The sequence below is a fragment of the Arvicola amphibius genome, chromosome 8 (assembly GCF_903992535.2).
Source record: "Arvicola amphibius chromosome 8, mArvAmp1.2, whole genome shotgun sequence".
Taxonomy (NCBI): domain Eukaryota; kingdom Metazoa; phylum Chordata; class Mammalia; order Rodentia; family Cricetidae; genus Arvicola; species Arvicola amphibius.
In genome coordinates, this window is record NC_052054.1 from 8,660,363 (window position 1) to 8,680,944 (window position 20,582).

Below are 20,582 nucleotides of genomic sequence, written 5' to 3' on the forward strand. Positions count from 1 at the left end.
CCACTGGGCCATCTTGCCTAGTTCTTATGGAAAAAATTAAAGTAATTCATTTTAAACAAAAAGTATCCCCCTTAATTCAAGATAATGGCCATCTACTAAAGTAATTTAATAGGAGAATAAAACACAATCACATAGGGTGCATCATGTGCTCTCACCATTAACTGAAACAATCTTCACGACACTGACTCAAGACTAAATTCCAACAGTCAAGACTTTGGTCATGAAAAAGAGGCAAATATGACTAGAATAAATTCCCTCTGCTAGGGAAGAAAAAACCAAGGAAAGTGAAAGATAGTTTAACCTGAATTTAATTCCCAGTCTGCATGAAATAGAGAACCAACTCCCACAAGTCGTCTCTGATTCTCACGTTGTCATGGAATGAGTGCACTCATAACCATACTAAACAAACATAATTAACAAAAGAAATTACGGACCAGTAAGGTGGCTCAGAGGGTGAAGCACTTGCTACCTTAGTCTGCTGACCTAAATTCAATCCCCAAGATCCATAAGGTGAAGGAAAAAATTATCACACATGTTGTCGTCTGACTTTCATACTTAAATTAAATTTTGCTAAAGAATGGAATCATGTGTTTCTGTGTAGGCCAGAGAACACCCAAGCGTTAGCCTGGGTATAAAACCTCTGGTACTTTACATCCACAAAACATCCACTTTGTTTTTGGAAGCCAAGTATCTCACTGGCTTGACATTTGCTGATTATGTCCAGGAAGCCCAGCGATCTGCCTCACTCCACTGGCTGGCTATACCTCCTTACGGCTGGGATTACAAAACACCTCCCATGTGCAATACTTTACACAGTTCTAGGGGACTGAACTCAGGTCCTTAACCCAACAGATATAATCTTAGCCTCCATATTTTAATTGAAATTATCACCTATTTAAATTACTCCAGTCTTCCTTCAATAACCAACCCTCAACAGTAACAGGTATTACTAAAGTAGCCTATTATTTTCCCGAATGCTAAATTCAACAATTCATAATTCCTATTTAAACTAAAACTACCTCTCTCCCCCTTTTAAAGATTTACTCATTAGGTTGGGTGTGGCAGTACATAACTTTAATCCCCAGCACTCAGGAGGCAGAAGCAGGTGGATCTGTGTTTGAGGTCAACCTGGTCTATACAGTGAGTTCCAAAACAGCCCTATATAAACAGAACCTATCTCAACATATAAACCAAACCAAAGATTTATTCATTTTATTATGTGTTATTAGGAGTTTTGCCTACATGTCTGTATGTACACCACATGAGATCCTGGTGCCTAGAGAGGTCAGGAAAGGGCTTTGGATCCCTTGGGACCAGAGTTACAGTTCATAAGGCACCATCTGGTTGCTGGGGAATTGAACACGGGTCCTCTTCAAGAGCAACGAGTGGTCTTAACATCTGAATAACTCTGCCCCCGCCTCTGATCACTCTGATCAATACCTAGAGGCTGGATGGTGGGGAGGGCAAAGAGCAAGATTACAGCCTCTGTTTTACTAACAGTATATTCTGCTCTTCCTAAATTTAATCTCTTTCCGTCACTCTGTTGTTACATAATATAAACTTGAGATTCACCTATGATTCTTCTTAAATCCTTTCCCAACAATATCTAATTGATCAAATCCTATTGGTTGTGCCTTGAGACTATCTTATCACATCCTACCGGTGAGTTTATTATATGATTTAAAGACCCTGCTTCCCTGCCCAGCTGTAGTTTTCTTATTCTAAATCTCAGCTAGAGGCTGTGGGCTGTCACTCAGTACCAAGTGTGCCTATCATGCACATATAGTCGCATAAACAAGGTGTACTTGGTGAGCTCCCATATCTCAGCATTCTCAAGAGTAGACGGGAAGATCAGAAATTCAGTCATTCTCAGTTACTAGAGATTTTAGGGCCGAGCCACATATTTCAAGAACACACAAACAAGAGTGAGAAGAGAAAGAAGAAATCTACCTTCCATACTCAAGCCAGTCATCTACCCAAAATATCAGTTCACAACCCCGTGATTATCTTGCTGAAAAATTCTGTACTGGTAGCTGGGCATGGTGGTGCACTCCTTTAATCCCAGCACTGAGGCAGAGGCAGGTGGACCACTAAGAGTTCAAGCCAGTCTGGACTACATAGGAAGCTCTAGACTAGCCAGCGCTACAAAGTGAGAGAGACCCTGTCACAGAAAACAAAAAAAAAAAAAAAAGAAAAAATTTAAAATTAAGAAAAAACTTCTTGCCATTACTTATACCTAGGATAAAATCTAAGTCCCCAAGCCTTTAACTAATTTTCAGCCTTACCCAAAACTCCCAACTTTATGTGTCTTTCCCTTGCTTTTTTTATTCAGTGCTGCCTGCAAAGCTTCAGTTCTGAATCCTAACTACAAGAACACTGCTGTACTATTCAGGAGAAAGGCATAAAAAAAATGACCAGGGTTGGAAAGTCAGAATGACTGCTCTTGTAAAGGATTCTAAGTTCAGTTTCTAACACTCATGTGGTGGCTCACAGCAGTTAGTAACTCCACTGTCGGGGGATTCAATGCCCACTTCTGGCCTCCACAGACCCAGGCATACATGTAGTGCACAGACACTAATGTAAGCCAAACTCGTATATACATAAAATAAAAATATTAAAAATATTACCAGAAAGGTTAAGGAAAAAAAAAGGTAAACAACGCAACACAAAACAAAAACATAAAAACAAAATTCAAAATCAAAATTTTGATGGAGTACCACCACCCACACAGTCTTGACCAGGCATGATGATCCAAAATACCACCATGTAAACAACAGCTGGAGATTCCGTTGGTATAGTGCAAATTGTCTATGTCCGGCAATAACAAAAAAACAAAATCCCAAACTATGTAAAAATTAGGAATCAAGATGAAAGCAAGGACCCTTTAGTGACATAGGAACCTTCATTTCCATGCACTCTCCATTCCCACCCTTAAAGTGTGCACTTGTATTTGCCATTACCACTGTTTTAAAAATCACTTGTAGTGATGTGGATTCCTCAACTAGAGATTGCAATATTGAAATACTTACAGTACACTCTTGCATCTCCTGTTCCTTGGTTGCTAATCGCATGACAAGAATGTTTTCTCTCTGCGTGCAGACTCCTGCTGTTGCTGCTTTAGTTTTTCTTCAGATTCCCTTAAGCCAGTCACATCGTTTGCTGAAAAAAAGAAATCCAAAACATCATAATCTCATTTCAAAATCAAACTGAACTAACCAAAAGAAAGCTCTCTCAAGAGTAATCAAAATCACACTGTTTTTTGAAACATGGTACTTGTTCCTGATCATGAGACCTTCCCCAGGAAGCATGGCTAATGATCCCAGCATACTATTATACTGAGCCATTTTTGTACTTAAATCAGGAAGCCACACTATCTACACTCACAGTTCATTTAATATTTACAAAAACCCCAATAATACATTTTAACCTACTCTCTATAACAATGACATTAACTCACCTGGCCTGGCAGTAACCTGTCTTTACCACAATACTCCGGAGGTGGTGGCAGGGAGATCTTAAGTTCCAGAGCAGTTTTGGCAACACACACACAAAAAAAAAAACCCCACTAACTACATGAACAAATAGCACCATAAACTTTTATAAGTCACATCTATATGCGTAATATAGTCACAAAATTTGTCATTTAGGTTCTCAAAAATCTATTACTAGTTGTTTCCACACATGTCTCTTCTATACTAACAGTTCATGTAGTTAAAATTCCCCGTGTAGAAGGTAGTGTAGGTTACACACAAAGATCTAAGCAGGTGTAAGTTATCCTAATTGTACTTAATTTTGCTAAAATCAGGCATGCCATTGTTTACTAAAATAAGTGTCTGTCTTCCTTGGTGCCTGGGAGTCTGTCAGAAGAAATCACCTTTAAAGCACCATTCACTACATTTTCCACCTCCCTACAGGGCCTGGACAGAGTTCTTGTAATAAAATGCTTGAACAAAAAAACGGTATCTACTTTGACAAAGCTAACTTACACTGTAACAAGTTTTCAAAAGACAACTACACAATCTTCATTTAGGAAACCAAACTTACAATTGAGATCTGTGTACTTTCCCTCCAAAGCTTGAACATATGCTTCATATTGTTTCCATCTAGTAAAAAACAAATTCCTATTAGTGCTTATATTGAAATTACCTTTATTAAAAACAACAACAACCCCCCCCAAACAAAAACAAAACCCAAAATACATGCCGGGCTGTGCACACCTTTAATCACAGCACTTGGGAGGCAGAGACAGGACTATCTCTGTGAGTTCCAGGACAGCCTGGTCTAAGAGCAAGTACCAGGACAGGCAGCCAGGACTGTTACATACAAAAATCTTGTCTTGGAAAACAAAACAAAACAAACAAACAAACAAACAAAAATACCCACAATCATAAGACTAAGAACTGTTGGATTATTTTTAACTTTGAGATAAACCACAAACATAGCTTAATCAGAAATATACTCATTAGCCTCATTATTTTTTCTCAATTTACATTAAGACAGGTAAAAGAAAGTATACTAAGGTAAAAGACCACATCTAAGCTGGGCAACAGTGACAACCAGCCTACAATCCTAGTTATTAGGAAGGCATGCTCCAAGCCAGTGTAGCAATTTATCACTACTATCTCATACTGAAACAAACAGAAACAGGGCAGTGGTAGCACACACATTTAATCCTAGTACCTAGGAGGCAGAGACAGGCTGAGTTTCAGGTCAGCCTGGTCTACAGTGTGAGTTTCATGACAGCCAGAGCTACACAGAGACCTTGTCTCCAAACAAACACAACCAAAAAGGAGCCTGATCATGGTTGATCAGTAAAGCATTTGCCGAGCATGAGGCCCTTGATTCAATTCCCAGTAATGTGTGTGCTGGAGATGGGGATACAAAGATAAAAGTGTTCTCTACAGTGGCACGCCAAACCTCATTCTCTTCTCAGATTCTAAGCGAGATCACACCACATGTGTTTAGATATTACCAATTATTAAGATTACAAAGCAGAATAAAAACACTAGTCTAGTTTCAGTTATGCTCTCCTCTGAAAGAGAAAAATGTGCTTAACTGCATGGAACTATTCTTTTTGAGATAACTACATTATCTCAACATAAATTAAAATTATTTATCATTTTCCCAATCATAAATTATCATGTCCACACTTATGGGGTACAGTGCGATAATTTAATATATCCATGTATACAGTATGGAATGACCAAAACGTTAATTAGCATTTTCACCTCTTTAAAATATTTAATTACTTGTGTTCAGAACCTTCAAACTTCCCTCTAGTTCTTGGCAAAGCAATGTTTTTGTTTGTTTGAAGACAGAGTATCACTATATATATATATCTTTGTGGACTACACTGGCCTTGAAAGTGATCCACCTGCCTCTGCCTTGACTGTTGATACTGAAGATCCCCAAAGAGCAGGGCCTTCCTCGTCCGGAACCCTGGATTAGTCACAAAACACAGCCTCGCCTGTGTTCACAGAGAGAGCCGTAATAAGGGGAGGTGGGGGAAGGAAAGCTAAAGCGACTGCCTTAACTTTTTGACTCAGGCAGAAAACAGCAGCAAATGACCCTGCAAGCATAATTTTCTTTAAGATTTTTAAAAATCTATTTTTATTTTATGTGCTTGGTGTTTTGCCATGGGTGTCAGATCCCCTGGAACTGGAATTACAAACAGCTGTGAGCTGCCATGTGGGTGCTGGGAACTGAACCCGAGTCCTCTGGAAGAGAATTAGGTGCAATTTTTTTTAAGAGGAAAAGAGGAGGTCTTTGTTAGAATGGGCTACAATACAGTGGGATAGTTTGATTGGACATGTTAATTAGGTGAACCCAAGCAGGCTTTTGAGTGCTGAACTTTGGTACTCATCCTCAGAAATGAGTCTGGCATAGGAAAGTATCCAAATAAGGAAAAAAGACCTTGGTGGCTAGCTTTAGGGATGTAGTCTAATGGTTTTTAACAAGGAGAGAATGGGGAGAGGGAAGGACAAGGTTGGCCAGAGTCACTAATTCAAAGTAGGTTGAGTGTCTCTTCACCGATTAAAGGTATGAGCCACTATGCCCCACCTGCAAAGTTACATTTTTTTAATCTACAAGAATGGGTTAAAGAGGGGCTGGTGAGATGGCTGAGTGGTTAAGAGCACTGACTGCTCCTCCAGAGGACCCGGATTCAATTCTCAGCACTCACATGGCAGCTTGCAGCTGTCTGTAGCTCCAATTCAAGAGAATCTGACATCATTATACCAATGCGCATGAAATAGTTAAATAAAGTTTTTTTTTAAAAGAATGGGTTAAAGAATATTTTTCAAGATTAGAAAATGACATCTAATTGGCAAGAACAACCTATAAAAATGTCATGTGCTAAAGGATACTAAGGATGTTCCTTGCTTGTTATATTCCTCTACTCAAATGTATATAGAGTCACCAGCTGCTTTTGGCAATTACTACAAACACCAATATAGACTTCTTCAAGTTGAGTTTAAGTACCTCCTGACAGAGAATACCTTGTTTGAATGTCTGTCATCCTGATTATGTTAAGCACCAATTTCTAACTTCTATTCTAGGTACAGCTAAGTAAAATTTAAATTTAATTTGGTTTTATCCCTTTGGGGCAGTGTCTCATATACCTCACTGCAAATGGGAAAATGACCTTTAGCTTTTCTATCTGTGTCTACTCAAGTGCTGAGATTATACAAATCCCAAGCTTATGTGTGGGATGGAACCCAGGCCTTTATGATTCTTGGTAAGCATTCTACCAATAAAGCTACATCCTTAGCACCTAAAATTTAATTCTAGAAGACAATTTTATAATCTTCACCATCACACACACACAATGTCTGAATCCTAGTAATCGCATGGCAACTCATAACTCTAAATACTGTCTTCAGGCTGCCCTAGGCACCAAGTAGGCAAGTGGGGCAGATATGTATGCAGACAAAACACCACCCATACACACAAAATGAAAATTATAAAAATTATCCCTTTTGGGCTGGTCGGCGGTGGCACAACCAAGTCTTAGCACTTGGGAGGAAGAGGCAGGTGAATCTCTGAGTTCAAGGTTAGTCTAGTCTATTAAGTGAGTTCCAGGATAGCCACAGCTGTACAGAGAAACCCTGTCTCAAAACACCAAAGAGGGAAAATCATCCTTTCATTATAACTTTTCAAATGTTACACAATAAAAGAAAAAAATAATATAAAACTATTGAACAGGAATGGTAATACATGCTCCCATTCCTAACATCTAGAAGATTAATTTGGATTTTCAATTTGAGGCCAACTTGAATATACATTAAGAAAGACCCTGTTCAAAACAAACAAACAAACGCCAACATCCATACCTATTAATTTAATTTTTTTGCCTATTAATTTTATTAAAAACATATGGTGTGTGAGCTCGCATTTGCCATAATATACACATGTGAAAGAGCCCAGAGGATAGTTTTGTTTTTTTTTTTAATCCGTCTACCTTTATGTGGGTTCTAGGGATTGAACTCAGGTTAAAGCCAGGTTTCCACAGGAAGGGTCTTTATATACTGAGCCATCCTACCTTCCCTGTGCCTGATTTATTAAACTGAACATCCCCTCTAGCAAGTCATATATTAAATAAAAATGCTTCCCATGTAACAAATCTTAGTATTTTAGCTCTAAAAGAAAATTTGGTTTCTGTGTCAGTCTAGAAATCACCCAAGCTAATGTTATAGTTTTTGTTTATCTACTGAAGAACCATAGGAAACATGTCCAAAAAACATACAAAGTGACTTAAAAACGTAAAACTGAGCTGGGCGATGGCAGCACTCGCCTTTAATCCCAGCACCTGGGAGGCAGAGGGAGGTGGATTTCTGTGAGTTCCAGGCCAACCTGGTCTTTAAAGCTAGTTCCAGTAGAGCCAGGGTTACACAAAGAACCCATCTTCACAAGATCTCCTGAGTAAATTGGGAGCATGGGGACCATGAGAGGGTTGGAGGGGAGAGGAAGAGAGGGGGAGCAGAGAAAAATGTATAGCTCAAAAAAATCAGTTAAAAAAATAAAAAAACTAAAACAACAACAAAGTACATATCTGTATTATTCCTAGCCCTTGATGAACTAAGGCAGGAGGATCCTGACTTCTACAAGAAAACCCTGTCTCAAACAATCAGCAACAATAAAAATCTGCAAAACAAGCAAACCCAGAGTACAGATGGCATAAAGTTTTACAGTAGTCACAGTATGTTGTCTATAGATTTTTTGAATTTTTGATGAATGAACATTTTACCTCAGAATTAACTCATCCCGTGCCATAACTTTGAAATCTGTTTCACTCAGACGGACCTATAAAGAAAATTAAAAATGGATTGAGTACTCTTCCAGAGAGGCGCTCTGTGCTGAGCTAGGAAACATCTCCCGAACTGGATTATTTAGATAGCTCAGTACTTCACAACTCTGAAAACTAGCCTGACTGCTCCTTTTCAACTAAAAGTGAGGACCAGAGAGACAGCTTAGTGGTTAAGGGTGCCTGGAGTGCTTCCAGGACACCAGTTCAGTTCCCAGCACCCACATCAGTAGGGAGTGACAAATCCCTCTAAGTCCAGCTTCAGAGCATCCAATACCCCTTTCACACCGTGGGGCGCCCCCGCAACATACAGATACACAAAAAACTGAAACAAAGAAAAAACAAAAACCAAACCAAAACAGAAAACCAAAAAAAAAAAAAAAAAAAAAACCTACTAAAAACGAATGTCGCTGGGCGGTGGTGGCGCACGCCTTTAATCCCAGCACTCGGGAGGCAGAGGCAGGCGGGATCTCTGAGTTCGAGGCCAGCCTGGTCTACAAGAGCTAGTTCCAGGACAGGCTCTAGAAACTACAGGGAAACCCTGTCTCGAAAAACCAAAAAAAAAAAAAAAAAAAAAAAAAAAAAGTCAAAACAAGATTAAAACGCACATGCCATATGACCCAGTTGCATTCTTTTTGTTTAATCTATTTAAATTTATTTTATATGCAGTGGTGTGAAGGTGTCAGATCTCCTGGAACTGAAGTTACAAACAGTTGTGAGCTGCCATGTGGGTTCTCTGGAAGAGCAGCCAGTGCTCTTATCCACAGAACCATCTCTCCAGCCCCCAGTAGTTGTATTCTTGAGCATATATTCATAAGCAGCTTTACTTGTAATGGCCCAAAGCTGGAGTCATCCAAGTGTTCCTTAACAGGCTAAGTATGTATAAAACTATGATTCAGCCATATACAACATTCTTCAGCATTAAGTGAAAATAAGACTATTGATATAGGAAACAAATAAATTTGAAGGAAGTTATGCTGAATGACAAAATAATCTCAAAAGGACACACACGCATGATTTCCTTTACACAGCACTCAGGTTAGTTAAAGAAGCAGAACAGATTATAATAACAAGGGTTGGGGATGGAGGGAGAGGGTCAAAGTGCCTATAAAGAAGAGCCTGTGGTGACCATTCAGATGCTGACCTTGATTTGGTGGTTCCCACACAAAGCTGCACACATGGTATACCAGTTCCCTAGTTTTTTTAACGAGGCTCATAGAACATCTCTGAATGATGTGGGAGGGTCTTCTGTTTGTTTTGATTTCATTGGTTAATAAAGAAACTGCCTTGGCCCATTTGATAGGCCAGCCCTTAGGTGGGTGAAGTAGACAGAACAGAATGCTGGGAAGAAGGGAAGTTAGTCGCCATGATTCTCCGACCCGAGACAGATGCCATGGAGCCAGCCGCCAGGTCAGACATGCTGAATCTTTCCTGATAAACCACAATCTCATGGTGGCATACAGATTATTAGATATGGGTTAGTCAAGATGTGAGAGTTAGCTAATAAGAGGCTAAAACTAATGGGCCAAGCAGTGTTTAAATGAATAAAATTTGTGTGTTGTTATTTCGGGTATAAAGCTAGCCATGCGGAAGCCGGGCGGGATGAAAAACAGGCCTGCTCGTCGCTTCACTACACCTGAATATTTTTAAAACTTATTAATTTATAACTTTCCAATAAAGTTTAAAAGTAGAACATAAGCTGAAATTGTTTTGTACATTTAGAAATGTTTTCCCTTATTTTGTTTTTTTTTTAAAAAAAAAACAAAGGTTTTATTAATTTCTGTTATTAAAAAAAAAAAAAAAAAAGAAAATTCAGGGCCAGGGAGATGGTTCAGTGGTTAAGACCAAGTACTACTCTTCCAAGAGACCCGAGTTCGAATCCCAGCACCTATGTCAGATGGCTCATAACCACCTGTAACTCCAGTTCAGGAACCCAACGCTTCTGGCCTCCTTAACACCTGAGGCAATGTGTACATCCCCTACACACATATACATAACTAAAAGGTAAATAAATATTTTTTAAAAAGGACAATTCTTGGTGGAGGGAGTATAGCTCAATAGGAGTGCCTGCAGAGCATGCACAAAACCTAGCTTGATGCCTGAGAAAGCATTTTTTTTTTTTTTTTTTTTTTTTGGTTTTTTCGAGACAGGGTTTCCCTGTAGTTTCTAGAGCCTGTCCTGGAACTAGCTCTTGAGACCAGGCTGGCCTCGAACTCAGAGATCCGCCTGCCTCTGCCTCCCGAGTGCTGGGATTAAAGGCGTGCGCCACCACTGCCCGGCAAGAAAGCATTTTTTTAAAGTGTCTAAGTATTAACCAGTGTTATTATACAAAACAGAGAAACATTAACCCACTGAAAGCAAGTCATAGCTCCCACATACTCAGTTCTTTATTCACTCCAGGAGTAATGTGACTCAATTTTAAGGCAGAATCTTATACAGCAGATAATAAATCAGTCGTTTAAATATTCAATAAACAAACACTAAGCTTTTCCAATTGAGTTACAAAGTCAAGTCTTCCATAAACTACATTATTCTTTTTAACAAAACCTCAGGGTATATGTAGTGTATCTATACTATAAATGTAATAAGCTAAAATTCAGTGTAGGAATATAGAACTGGGAAATCAAAAGTTAGGAAAGAAGAAAACACTATAAGAACTGGCTGTAGCCTTGAAAAATCCACAAGAGGATGGATTTAAGTTACAGTCCTGGGGTTTAATAAATTAGGAGGAAAAATTTAAAAAAATCATCTGGAAAAGAAAGATTAGAAATTGTACGTGCCATGTGTGTATAATAGTCATTTAATTCAGGCTAAGAATTGCAGACCACAGTAAGGCCTTCTAAAAACTGTGATCCTTCATGCTAAATAGAGCACACGCAGACACACATCCAACACTCTGTACCCCTGATGCAAAGTACAAGGGAAAGGAAGTGAAAAATACAAACAAACAGTAGTCCTTTAGGCTTTAACAAGCAAAGTGTCTGAAGCTGCTCAAACAACATACCTTTTTAGGAAGAGGCTCTTCGTTGGTCATCTTGCACCCTAAAAAAGCAGGAGGAAGGGTGTTGGGGAAAAGATTTTCAGTTGATTTTCTTTCAATTCAAAGTTATTCCTCTCAAAGTTAAAACTGCTTCTTTCACACAAATGTTCAAGCAAATCTTAATGTGAAACAGTTATCACTGCAGTGGAAGGAACTCAGTCCAGGATGCTTCCTTCACACTCTATCTGCTAAGTGCTGTCACTGACTTTAGCCCGGGATAGCTTTAATTTACAAAAAAAGTACAAAGACATGAGTTCCTCTGTAGCTTTCAACAAATTTCCTCTTTGTCAACATCTTTCATTATCATGGTTATGTAATTTTTAAAAGTTCCCTGTAAGTCCGGCCTCAGGCAATCTAGGCATTGCTGAAGGGCCACAGAGGGGCAGCACCTGCCAGTCTGACTAGACTTCTACAGCATCACGCTTTCACCAGGAAGCAGAATCCACCATCTAATCACCACTGACAACAGAAACTACAGAGTATACATATCTTAATGGAAATATGCTTACACCACATGATTGCATGCCAAAGTAATCTGTATTTCAAAATTAGCTTCTTTAGATATATTTATACAAAGTTTATCTAACTGTTGCAAAAGATAGGTAACTCAACAGAACCACTACAAACTTCTATCAGCACCCCACCCACCCCCGTTTTGGTTTTTGAGACAGAGTTACATTGTGTAGCTCCTGGAACTCACTATGTAGATCAGGCTGGCCTTGAACTCAGAAGAGATCCACCTGCTCTGCCTCCCTAGTGCTGGAATTAAAAGTCTGGACTCACTACCACCTGGCAGTCATTACTTATTAAACCACAAATTCACATACTACAAAAAGACAGAAACATGTAACAAACGTACCTTAAATAATGCATTACAATACAAGTTGGGGAGCAAATACATGGAACAGAAAAAAAGCTAACCTAATAAATATAAAACTTTCTTTTGAAGATTTTATGAGCACTAAATACTATTTGACTTAAGTCTGGGGGCCAGTATTTCTTTTCCCCAAATCTAAATTGATTTGAAGTAATAATTTATACACAATTAAAACTTCAATTCTTGGGTTAGAGGGAAGGCTTAGCAGTCAAATGCTCTTGAAGAGGACATGAATGCAGTTCCCAGCATCCATGTAAAGTGGCTCACAACTCCAGTGCCAAGGGATTTGATACTTCTGGCCTCCGCAGGCAAGCATGAACACTGGCATACACATCCAGAATTAAAAATAAATCTTTAAAAAAGTTCTTTAGGGAGGGAGAGATAGCTCAGTGGTTAAGAGCACTGGCTGCTCTTCCATAAGTCCTGGGTTCAATTCCCAGCAATTGCATGGTGGCTGTGAGATCTGATGCCTTCTTCTGGCATAAAATCAATAGAGCATTCATATATATAAAATTAATCAATAGATCTTTGGGGAGAAGTTCTTATAACAAACACATCTGTTTTCTTTTTCTTTTTTTGGTTTTTCCAGATAGTGTTTCTCTGTAGCTTTGGAGCCTGTCCTGGAACTAGCTCTTGTAGACCAGGCTGGCCTCGAACTCATAGAATGCTGGCATTAAAGGTGTGTGCTACACCCTCCCCAGTTGTTTTATTCAAATTTAACCAGGAAACAAATATAGTTATTCCTAGGTCCTAGTTCTCACAGACTATTCATCAAAATTCCCTTACATCTTTAACCACTTTTTTCATTTTATTTTACTCATCTATACTTAACAGAAATTCTACACTATAAGTTAGGTGTGGTGGTACAGGCCTTAAACCCCAGCACTCTGGAGGAACAGGCAGGTAGATCTCTGTAGTTTGAGACCAGGCTTCATTGAGAGTTCTAGACAGTCAAAGGTACATAGAGATCTGTCTCAAAATTCTGAACTATTAAAATTTTGACTGAAGAATTTGTTGTATCGATTTTTAAAAGATATTTAATTTTTTTCTTTTCTTTTTGGTTTTTTGAGACAAGGTTTCTCAGTAGCTATGAAGCCAGTCCTGGAACTAGCTCTGTAGACCAGGCTGGCCTTGAACTCACAGAAATCCGCCTGCCCAGCGGTATTTAATTTCCTAATGAATATTTGAGATTTATCAAAATTTACCAAAGTAAAGATTTCCCGGGGCTGGAGAGATGGCTCAGAGGTTAAGAGCATTGCCTACTCTTCCAAAGGTCCTGAGTTCAATTCCCAGCAACCACATGGTGGCTCACAACCATCTGTAATAGGGGTCTAGTGCCCTCTTCTGGCCTGCAGGCATATACACAGAGAGAATACTGTATACATAATTAATAAATATTAAAAAAAAAGAATTCCCAATATCAATTTTACATATACTCCCAAATGAACTAGATATTCTAATCATACCACCACTAAACCCTGGTTCTCAAATTAGTTGTTGTACAAAGAAATTAAAATTTTAGGAAAACACTCTAAACGACCACATTATAAATTATAGCTTAAGTCTTCTCTATTCAAAAGTCTTTCAAGGGCTGGGGAAGTGATTTAGTTGTGGACTGCATGATAAGCACATGCAGAGTCTGGGGTTTGAGCCCCTGGAATTGCAAATGAGAGAAATAATACACACTTTTATATTTTGAGAAACTGGGACTTACTGAGTTCCAGACCAGTCAGGGCTACACAGTGAGACCCTGTCTCAAAAAGCAGAAACAAAAACACAACAAGGAAGCATGCTGAGTGTGGTGCTGCACATACGGCTCATACAGCACACACTCAGGAGGCACAGGCTGCAGAGTTTCAAGTTCTACAGAGCAAGGAAGTTGCAAGCCAGCTAGGGCTTGCAACCATGTTAAAAAACAAAGGCACACCATGTTAAAAAACAAAGGCAAAACAGAAAAATTCAACACGACCAACTTGCCAACCTTACAACAGGATTTAGAAATGAATGGTTTTAAAATTATGTAAGGGGGAAATGCAGCTGGAGAAATGGCTCAGCAGTTAAGAATACTAGCTGCTCTTTCACAGGACAGGGGTTTCATTTCCAGCACTCATACTGTAGCTCCTAACTATTGTTAACTCCAGTTCCAGGAGACCTGACACCCTCTTCTTCCAAGGGCACTGCACAGACATGGAACAGATACATACATGTAGGCAAAACACCCACACACATAAAATAGAATAAGTAAGTCTATATATACTTATTTAGAATGTCATGGATGCCAAGCTTAGGTTGTGGAATTCAGTTTTAGTTGATAGGTGCCTAGCATTCCATATCCTAACACTATGATCCCAAGTTGAGCGACTTAGTTCCTGGAGAAAGGCGAGCACAAGCCAATACAACTTTATGCAAGACATGTATATGCCTCACAATAAACCACAATGGATATAAGAAACCTACTACCTGAGAGCCTCAGCATGCACTACGAAGGGACAAGTTACAAGTTAGACCACTATTTCAGTCAGTTACATAGGCTTACTTGAACAAGTAAGTCACTTAACTCGGGGCTTCAGTTTCTCTATCAGCAAAAGAGAATACCAGTGTTGGTGCACTAAGTGCTGCAGACCTCTGTCATTGGTGCCATAAAGAGACTATACAAACAACGACTGTTTGAACACAATCAACAGAAAAAAAATGTAACAAACATTAGGAAAATAAACTCCACCAGTTTCATCTTTAAAGCACATAAAGAACACTGGTAACATAAACTCTAGTCTGATGGAAGAGTATCACATTATATCCAATAGCTTATACAATTATGGCAATACTGAAAATTTTCTTCCAAGTTTCGTTAACTACAAGAATATAAAGTATTCAGAGGTAGAAAGAAGGAGGTATTAAAAACAAGAGTAGTGTTATCTTACATCTTGCTTTGCTAAAGGGTCCACTAAAGCAAAAATTGCTCCTTTGCTATGGAGCGAAGAACTAAAGCACTCTTGGAAACACTACCCAAATCTTTAGAAGTCAACTTCAGTCCCATCAGAAGCCATCCAGTGAACTGCAGTCTGGATCAATGGAACCTAGCCACCTCGAAAATGTTTTCAGTCGTTTCACAGGTCTGTTTACCTATGAGAAAACCTGATGCTCAGTTTTTTTTAATCTGCCATTTTTAAAAAATTTATTTTATGTTTATGGATGTTTTGTATGTAAGTATGTACACCACGTGCTGGCCTGGTGCCGCCCACAGAGATCAGAAGAGGAAGTCAGAATCCCAGAAACAGGCGTTAAGGATAGCCCCAAGGCATCATTTGGGTGCTGGGAACTCAAGTCTTTTAGAAGTGCCCTAACTGCTGAGCCAACTTTCCAGTCCTAATGCTCAATATAAAGGGGGGGACAACAAAAAAAACATAACTTGCAGTAACAGATCTTCCACTTTTGAAACAATAAAACTAAATGGAAAAAGCTGGAGTGAGGAAAGAGGCATAAATAAAACTTACTAGCAAATCAAACTTATGACTATAACATACTCCTTGAAGCTGTAACATACTCGCTGATCTTTACACCAGTTAAGAGTGTCTTAGTCCTTTGGGGTCAAATTAGCTAACTTCCTCATCATCAAACCAAGAACTGTGGGCTGGAGCAATAGCTCAATGGCAGATTGTTGTCCTAGCATGCACAAGGCCTAGGATTCTGTTTCTAGTCGTCCGTCCCCCCCGAACCCCTGGAACACACACACACACACACACACACACACACACAAAAAGCTTAGGCCTTTTCCTACTGTGCTTTCACGCTTATGGAAAACAGTTTTAAATACGGTCAAACCAGCCTCACAGAGATCCAAAACAAGACTCAAAGTTGACGAAAAATGTCTCGAAGCTGTCAAAAAAAATCAATTATTCTCCTCACAATGCATGCACTTATTTAAAAATGGAAGTCCACGGGAGAACGTGGCTGCAGTGACAAGCTACTGCGTGACGTGAAATTCGGTTTAAAAAGAAACCGAACCCTTCGTTTGTGCTTGGCAGAACTCGTCGGTGTCGCTGGGTCGCCGGGAACCAGTCCTGGGAGGTGGGAGGGGGCGACAGAGGCGGGGAAAGGGCCGGCGTGGCCAGTCAGCCCCGAGAGGGCGGCCTCCGGCCTCCCCGCCTCCCCGGCCGCGGGAACGCCCGCTCGCCTTGTCCCCGGCCGCCGCCAGGGACGGAAGGAAAATGGCCCAGAGGCGGCGGAGCGTCCCCGCGGGCAGCGCGCCGCTCCGGCTAACGGGAAGCCAGCGCGGTCCCAGGCCCGCTCGCCCTTCCGGCCCGGGCTACGTCTTCCCGGGTCTGGGGCGGCCGCGCCTCGATCCCCGGCCCCGCAGGCCCTCGCGGCCATTGCCGCTGCCGGCCGCACCTACCTTTCCAGCCCGAGGCTGCGCGGGCGCCGCCAGTCACACAGGCCGAGGCCGCGCCGCCGCCGGCCCCCCCGCGCTCCTCCCGCCGCAGCCCCGGCGCTAGCCTTTATTTGCGGGTCTCGCAGCCACAAAATGGCGCTGAGGGAGGAAACCAGGCCCCGCCGCCGGCCCCGCCCCGCCCGAGCACGCCCCGCCCCGAGCGCCCCGCCGCCACCCCGCCCGTGGCCCACTCACCCGAGACGCGCCTCTCGGGCACTGCCTCGGTCACCGCGCCTGGGAGGAGCGGCGAGGGGAGGCCGACCGGCCCGCTCGGGGCCTCGGGGCGCGGAGGAGCCGCCGCCGCCAGCCGCTGCACCAAGACCGGCCGCCGCGGCCCGCGCCTGCCCCGTGGGGGCTCTGCAAGCTCAGCTGGGTCGGGGAGGGAAGCGGCCGGAGAGGAGGGCGGGCCCGCGAGGTCGGAGGTCACCCGCGAGGCATCTCGGGACGGCGGCCGCTGCCGGACACGCTCTGCCGGGCCACCTGCGGCGGCAGCACGGCCTGGGCGGAGGAATCCGAACAGGCAGCTCGGGATTGGCTACCGCGGACGCGGCGCGCCTCACGGGATGCTTCCGCCCGCCGTCGCCGGAACGCGCAGGCGGCGGCCCCGCGCCGAGGTGTCCCTAGTTCTGAGACTGGGGGGGTACGACAGCCGCTGCCGCGTCCCCCTGGACGGCTCGGGGCGGCGTGGGGGCCGCCCTAGGACGGACCGCGGACCGGAAGCCCGGAAAGGCAGCCGGGCGAGGATTCCAGGAAGACAGTCCGCCTGACTGCAGCAAAAAGGACATCGCTGCTCAGATGGGACAGCCATTCTTAGGCTCGGCCGGCTTAGCCAGCTGTATGAGAACTGCTGATCCCCAGTGAAGCTGTCCTGGCTGAGGTGGTTCTTAAGGATACGGTGACAGTACAGACCAGATGATGAAAGGAGCCATGGTGTGTAGTCGCCCTAGGCTAGAGAAAATACTCCAGTTTACATAGCAGTAAACTAAAGAAAACGGGGAAGGACGTGAAAAAAGACCCTTTACCATGGGAGGAGGCTCAACTGTGTTTATAATGGAAATATACATTGAAATCCCATCTTATGGTGAGGATGCAGCCATTCATAGTTACTGGCGGTGGTGGAGCACGCCTTTAATCCTAGCACTGGGGCAGTGGGGGGGGGGGGGGGGGGGGGCGGGGGGATCTCAAGGCCAGCCTGGTCTGTAGAGTGAGTTCCAGGACAGCCAGAGCTTTTACACAGAGAAACCCTGTCTTGAAAAACCACAAACGAAAAAAAAAAAAAAAGAAGAAAACAAAAAAGTTGTTATTTTGGAATGAGTCCTGGTTTCTGTTAAGTGAATAAAGCAAGGTGTAAAAATAAATATACACATATATGAGTATGTAGTCGGAGCTTTTCGTGGGGACCACGGTCAACTCTGTTTTGCAGCGGCTTCCAAATAACTACTCGGAGACTTATTAATAAAAATGCTCAGCCATTAGCTGTCTTGCACCCTCAGCGTTTCCTGACAACTCCCTTGGCTCCATATTCCTTCTTCCCAGCATTCTCTCGGCCCTGAAAAAGCTGTCTAGCCATCGACCAATCAGCTTTTTATTGACAACTAGAGCAATACATATTTACGGTGTGCAAAAACTGTTTGTTCCGCAGCATAAGTAGGCACATATTCATTGGAAAGAATGAAGGATAGTGCAGAAACGGAAGAGTTACTCATAAAGGGGGTAATGGGTATAGGAGATAAAGGTAGAAACAAGACATCTGAATTTTCAAAATTTACATAGCCAAATGGTAAAACAAGAAAAAGAAAAAACCCGAAGTCCAAAGTAAATTGAAAGAAACCAATTCACTCTAAGTACAATTGATGTGTAACTAAGATACACAAAGGAAAGAATACATTTGCAGTATTTGAGCGTCACACTCTGATACTGTGCCTGTGGAGGACTCTGGCCTATAGATAATAATAATTACTCAGTTTCATTAAGTGATTTATAATTAACCATCATATCATTGCTGTGATTTTGAAGCTGTATATTGTAGTACAAATATTTTAATGTTACTACTGTCTCCAAAGATGTCCAGGGTGGGGGTGGGGGGAACAAGACACAGACATAAAACCAAAGAAGTTCAGAAAAACCTAGTTTAAATTTGAAATGTCAATTTGGAGCTGGGGAGCTGGCCCCATTGGAAAGAGCACTTGTTACTCTTTCAAAGGACCTGGGTTCAATTTCCAGCACCCTCATGGCAGCTCATGAATGTCTTTAACTCCAGTTACAGGGGGTCTGATGCCCCCTTCTGGTCTCATGTAGACATACGTGTGATACACAAGCATAACACTGACACACACACACACACACACACACGTATGTGTGTATATATATATAAATATTTAAAAACCATTTTTTAGATATAAAATTTTTATTTTGTATGTATGAGTGTTTTGGCTGCATATATGTCTGTGTACCTGGTGGCTTTGGAAGTCAGAAGAGGGTGGCGGATCTGGACCTGGAGTTACAGATTACTGTGAGCCACCGTTTAGGTGGCTGCACCTAACTGGGAACTGTTCCTGCATCTCTGAAAGAACAGCCTGTGCTCTAATGAGAGCTGTCTCTCCAGCTTCTTGAACACATTTTAAAGTAAGTGACCTAAGGGGATCAATAGAAGAAAGGACAAAAAAAATAGTAATGAGGTAGAAAAATGATCAAAGTACAATATACACACATAAAAGTAATGAGGCAAGCTTACCAGAGTGCTCATGGGTTAAGAGCATTTATTGCTCTCCTAGAGGACCAGAGTTCAGTTCCCAGCATCTATATCACATGTAACTCCAGTTCCAGGGAAGTCTGACCTCCTCTTTTGGTTTCTGTGGGCACACACACACAGGCACATAGGTATATATAAATTAAATATTTAAAAATGAAGTTTGGCTGGGTGGTGGTGGCGCACACCTTTAATCCCAGCACTCGGGAGGCAGAAGCAGGCGGATCTCTGTGAGTTCAAGGCTAGCTTGGTCTACAAGAGCTAGTTCCAGGAGAGGCTGCAAAGCTACAGAGAAACCCTGTCTCAAAAAACAAACAAACAGGGCTGGAGAGATGGCTCAGAGGTTAAGAGCATTGCCTACTCTTCCAAAGGTCCTGAGTTCAATTCCCAGCAACCACATGGTGGCTCACAACCATCTGTAATGGGGTCTGGTGCCCTCTTCTGGCCTGCAGGCATACACACAGACAGAATATTGTGTACAGAATAAATATTTAAAACAAACAAACAAAAAACACTCTCGAAAAACCAAAAAAAAAGTAATGAAGTTATTTTGTATGATTAATATATACCCATTTAAGAAAAAAGATAAAAGTCTTAATTTTGTGTACTGAAAGGGCTTTGAAAATAGATTGTCAGTTCTTCCCAGATATTAAAGGGGTTTCTTGGGGTAATGGCCATTTGGTTTAAAACTCTCAGACAAGGGCTAGAGTGGTCCAATGATCAAATGTTCTTATTGCTCTTGCAAAGAACCTGGGCTCAATTCCAAGCACCCACATGGTGGCTCCAATCATCCATAATGCCCTCTTGGGACCTCAGTTGGTTTCAGGAGCATGCATGGTACAAATACATACCTGCAGACAAAACATTTACACACATAAAACCGTCTTCCATGACAAACCAGGATGGTTTTTCATCAATGGTAACAACAAGTAGAGCTAGCACCGCTCTTGGCTTCTAACTTCTATTTTCTTTTAAATTTATTTATGTATTTTATACATGTGAGTGCTTTGTCTGCATGTATGCCTGCACGCCAGAAGAGGGCCACAGATCATGAGCTGTGCTGGGGTTTCTGGAAACTGAACTAAGTCTCTGGAGGAGCATCTAAGGGCACTTAACTGCTACGCCATCTCTCTGGCGCTTAAGTTCTATTTTACACTTAAAAAAAAATCCAGAGCTTCTGCTACC

At 41.8% G+C, this 20,582-nt stretch overlaps 1 protein-coding gene across 1 annotated transcript in view; it reads right to left on the minus strand.

The window, feature by feature from the left end:
- LOC119820693 (WT1 associated protein) overlaps positions 1–16,761 on the minus strand; it is a 28,096-nt gene extending 11,335 nt beyond the window's left edge. Inside the window, 6 exon segments of the mRNA XM_042055516.1 lie at positions 3,030–3,089; positions 3,092–3,159; positions 4,045–4,103; positions 8,246–8,301; positions 11,307–11,344; positions 16,613–16,761. Coding sequence (XP_041911450.1) covers positions 3,030–3,089; positions 3,092–3,159; positions 4,045–4,103; positions 8,246–8,301; positions 11,307–11,336 — 273 coding nt within the window. The 5' untranslated portion in view covers positions 11,337–11,344; positions 16,613–16,761.
- Between the last annotated feature and the right edge of the window lie 3,821 nt (positions 16,762–20,582).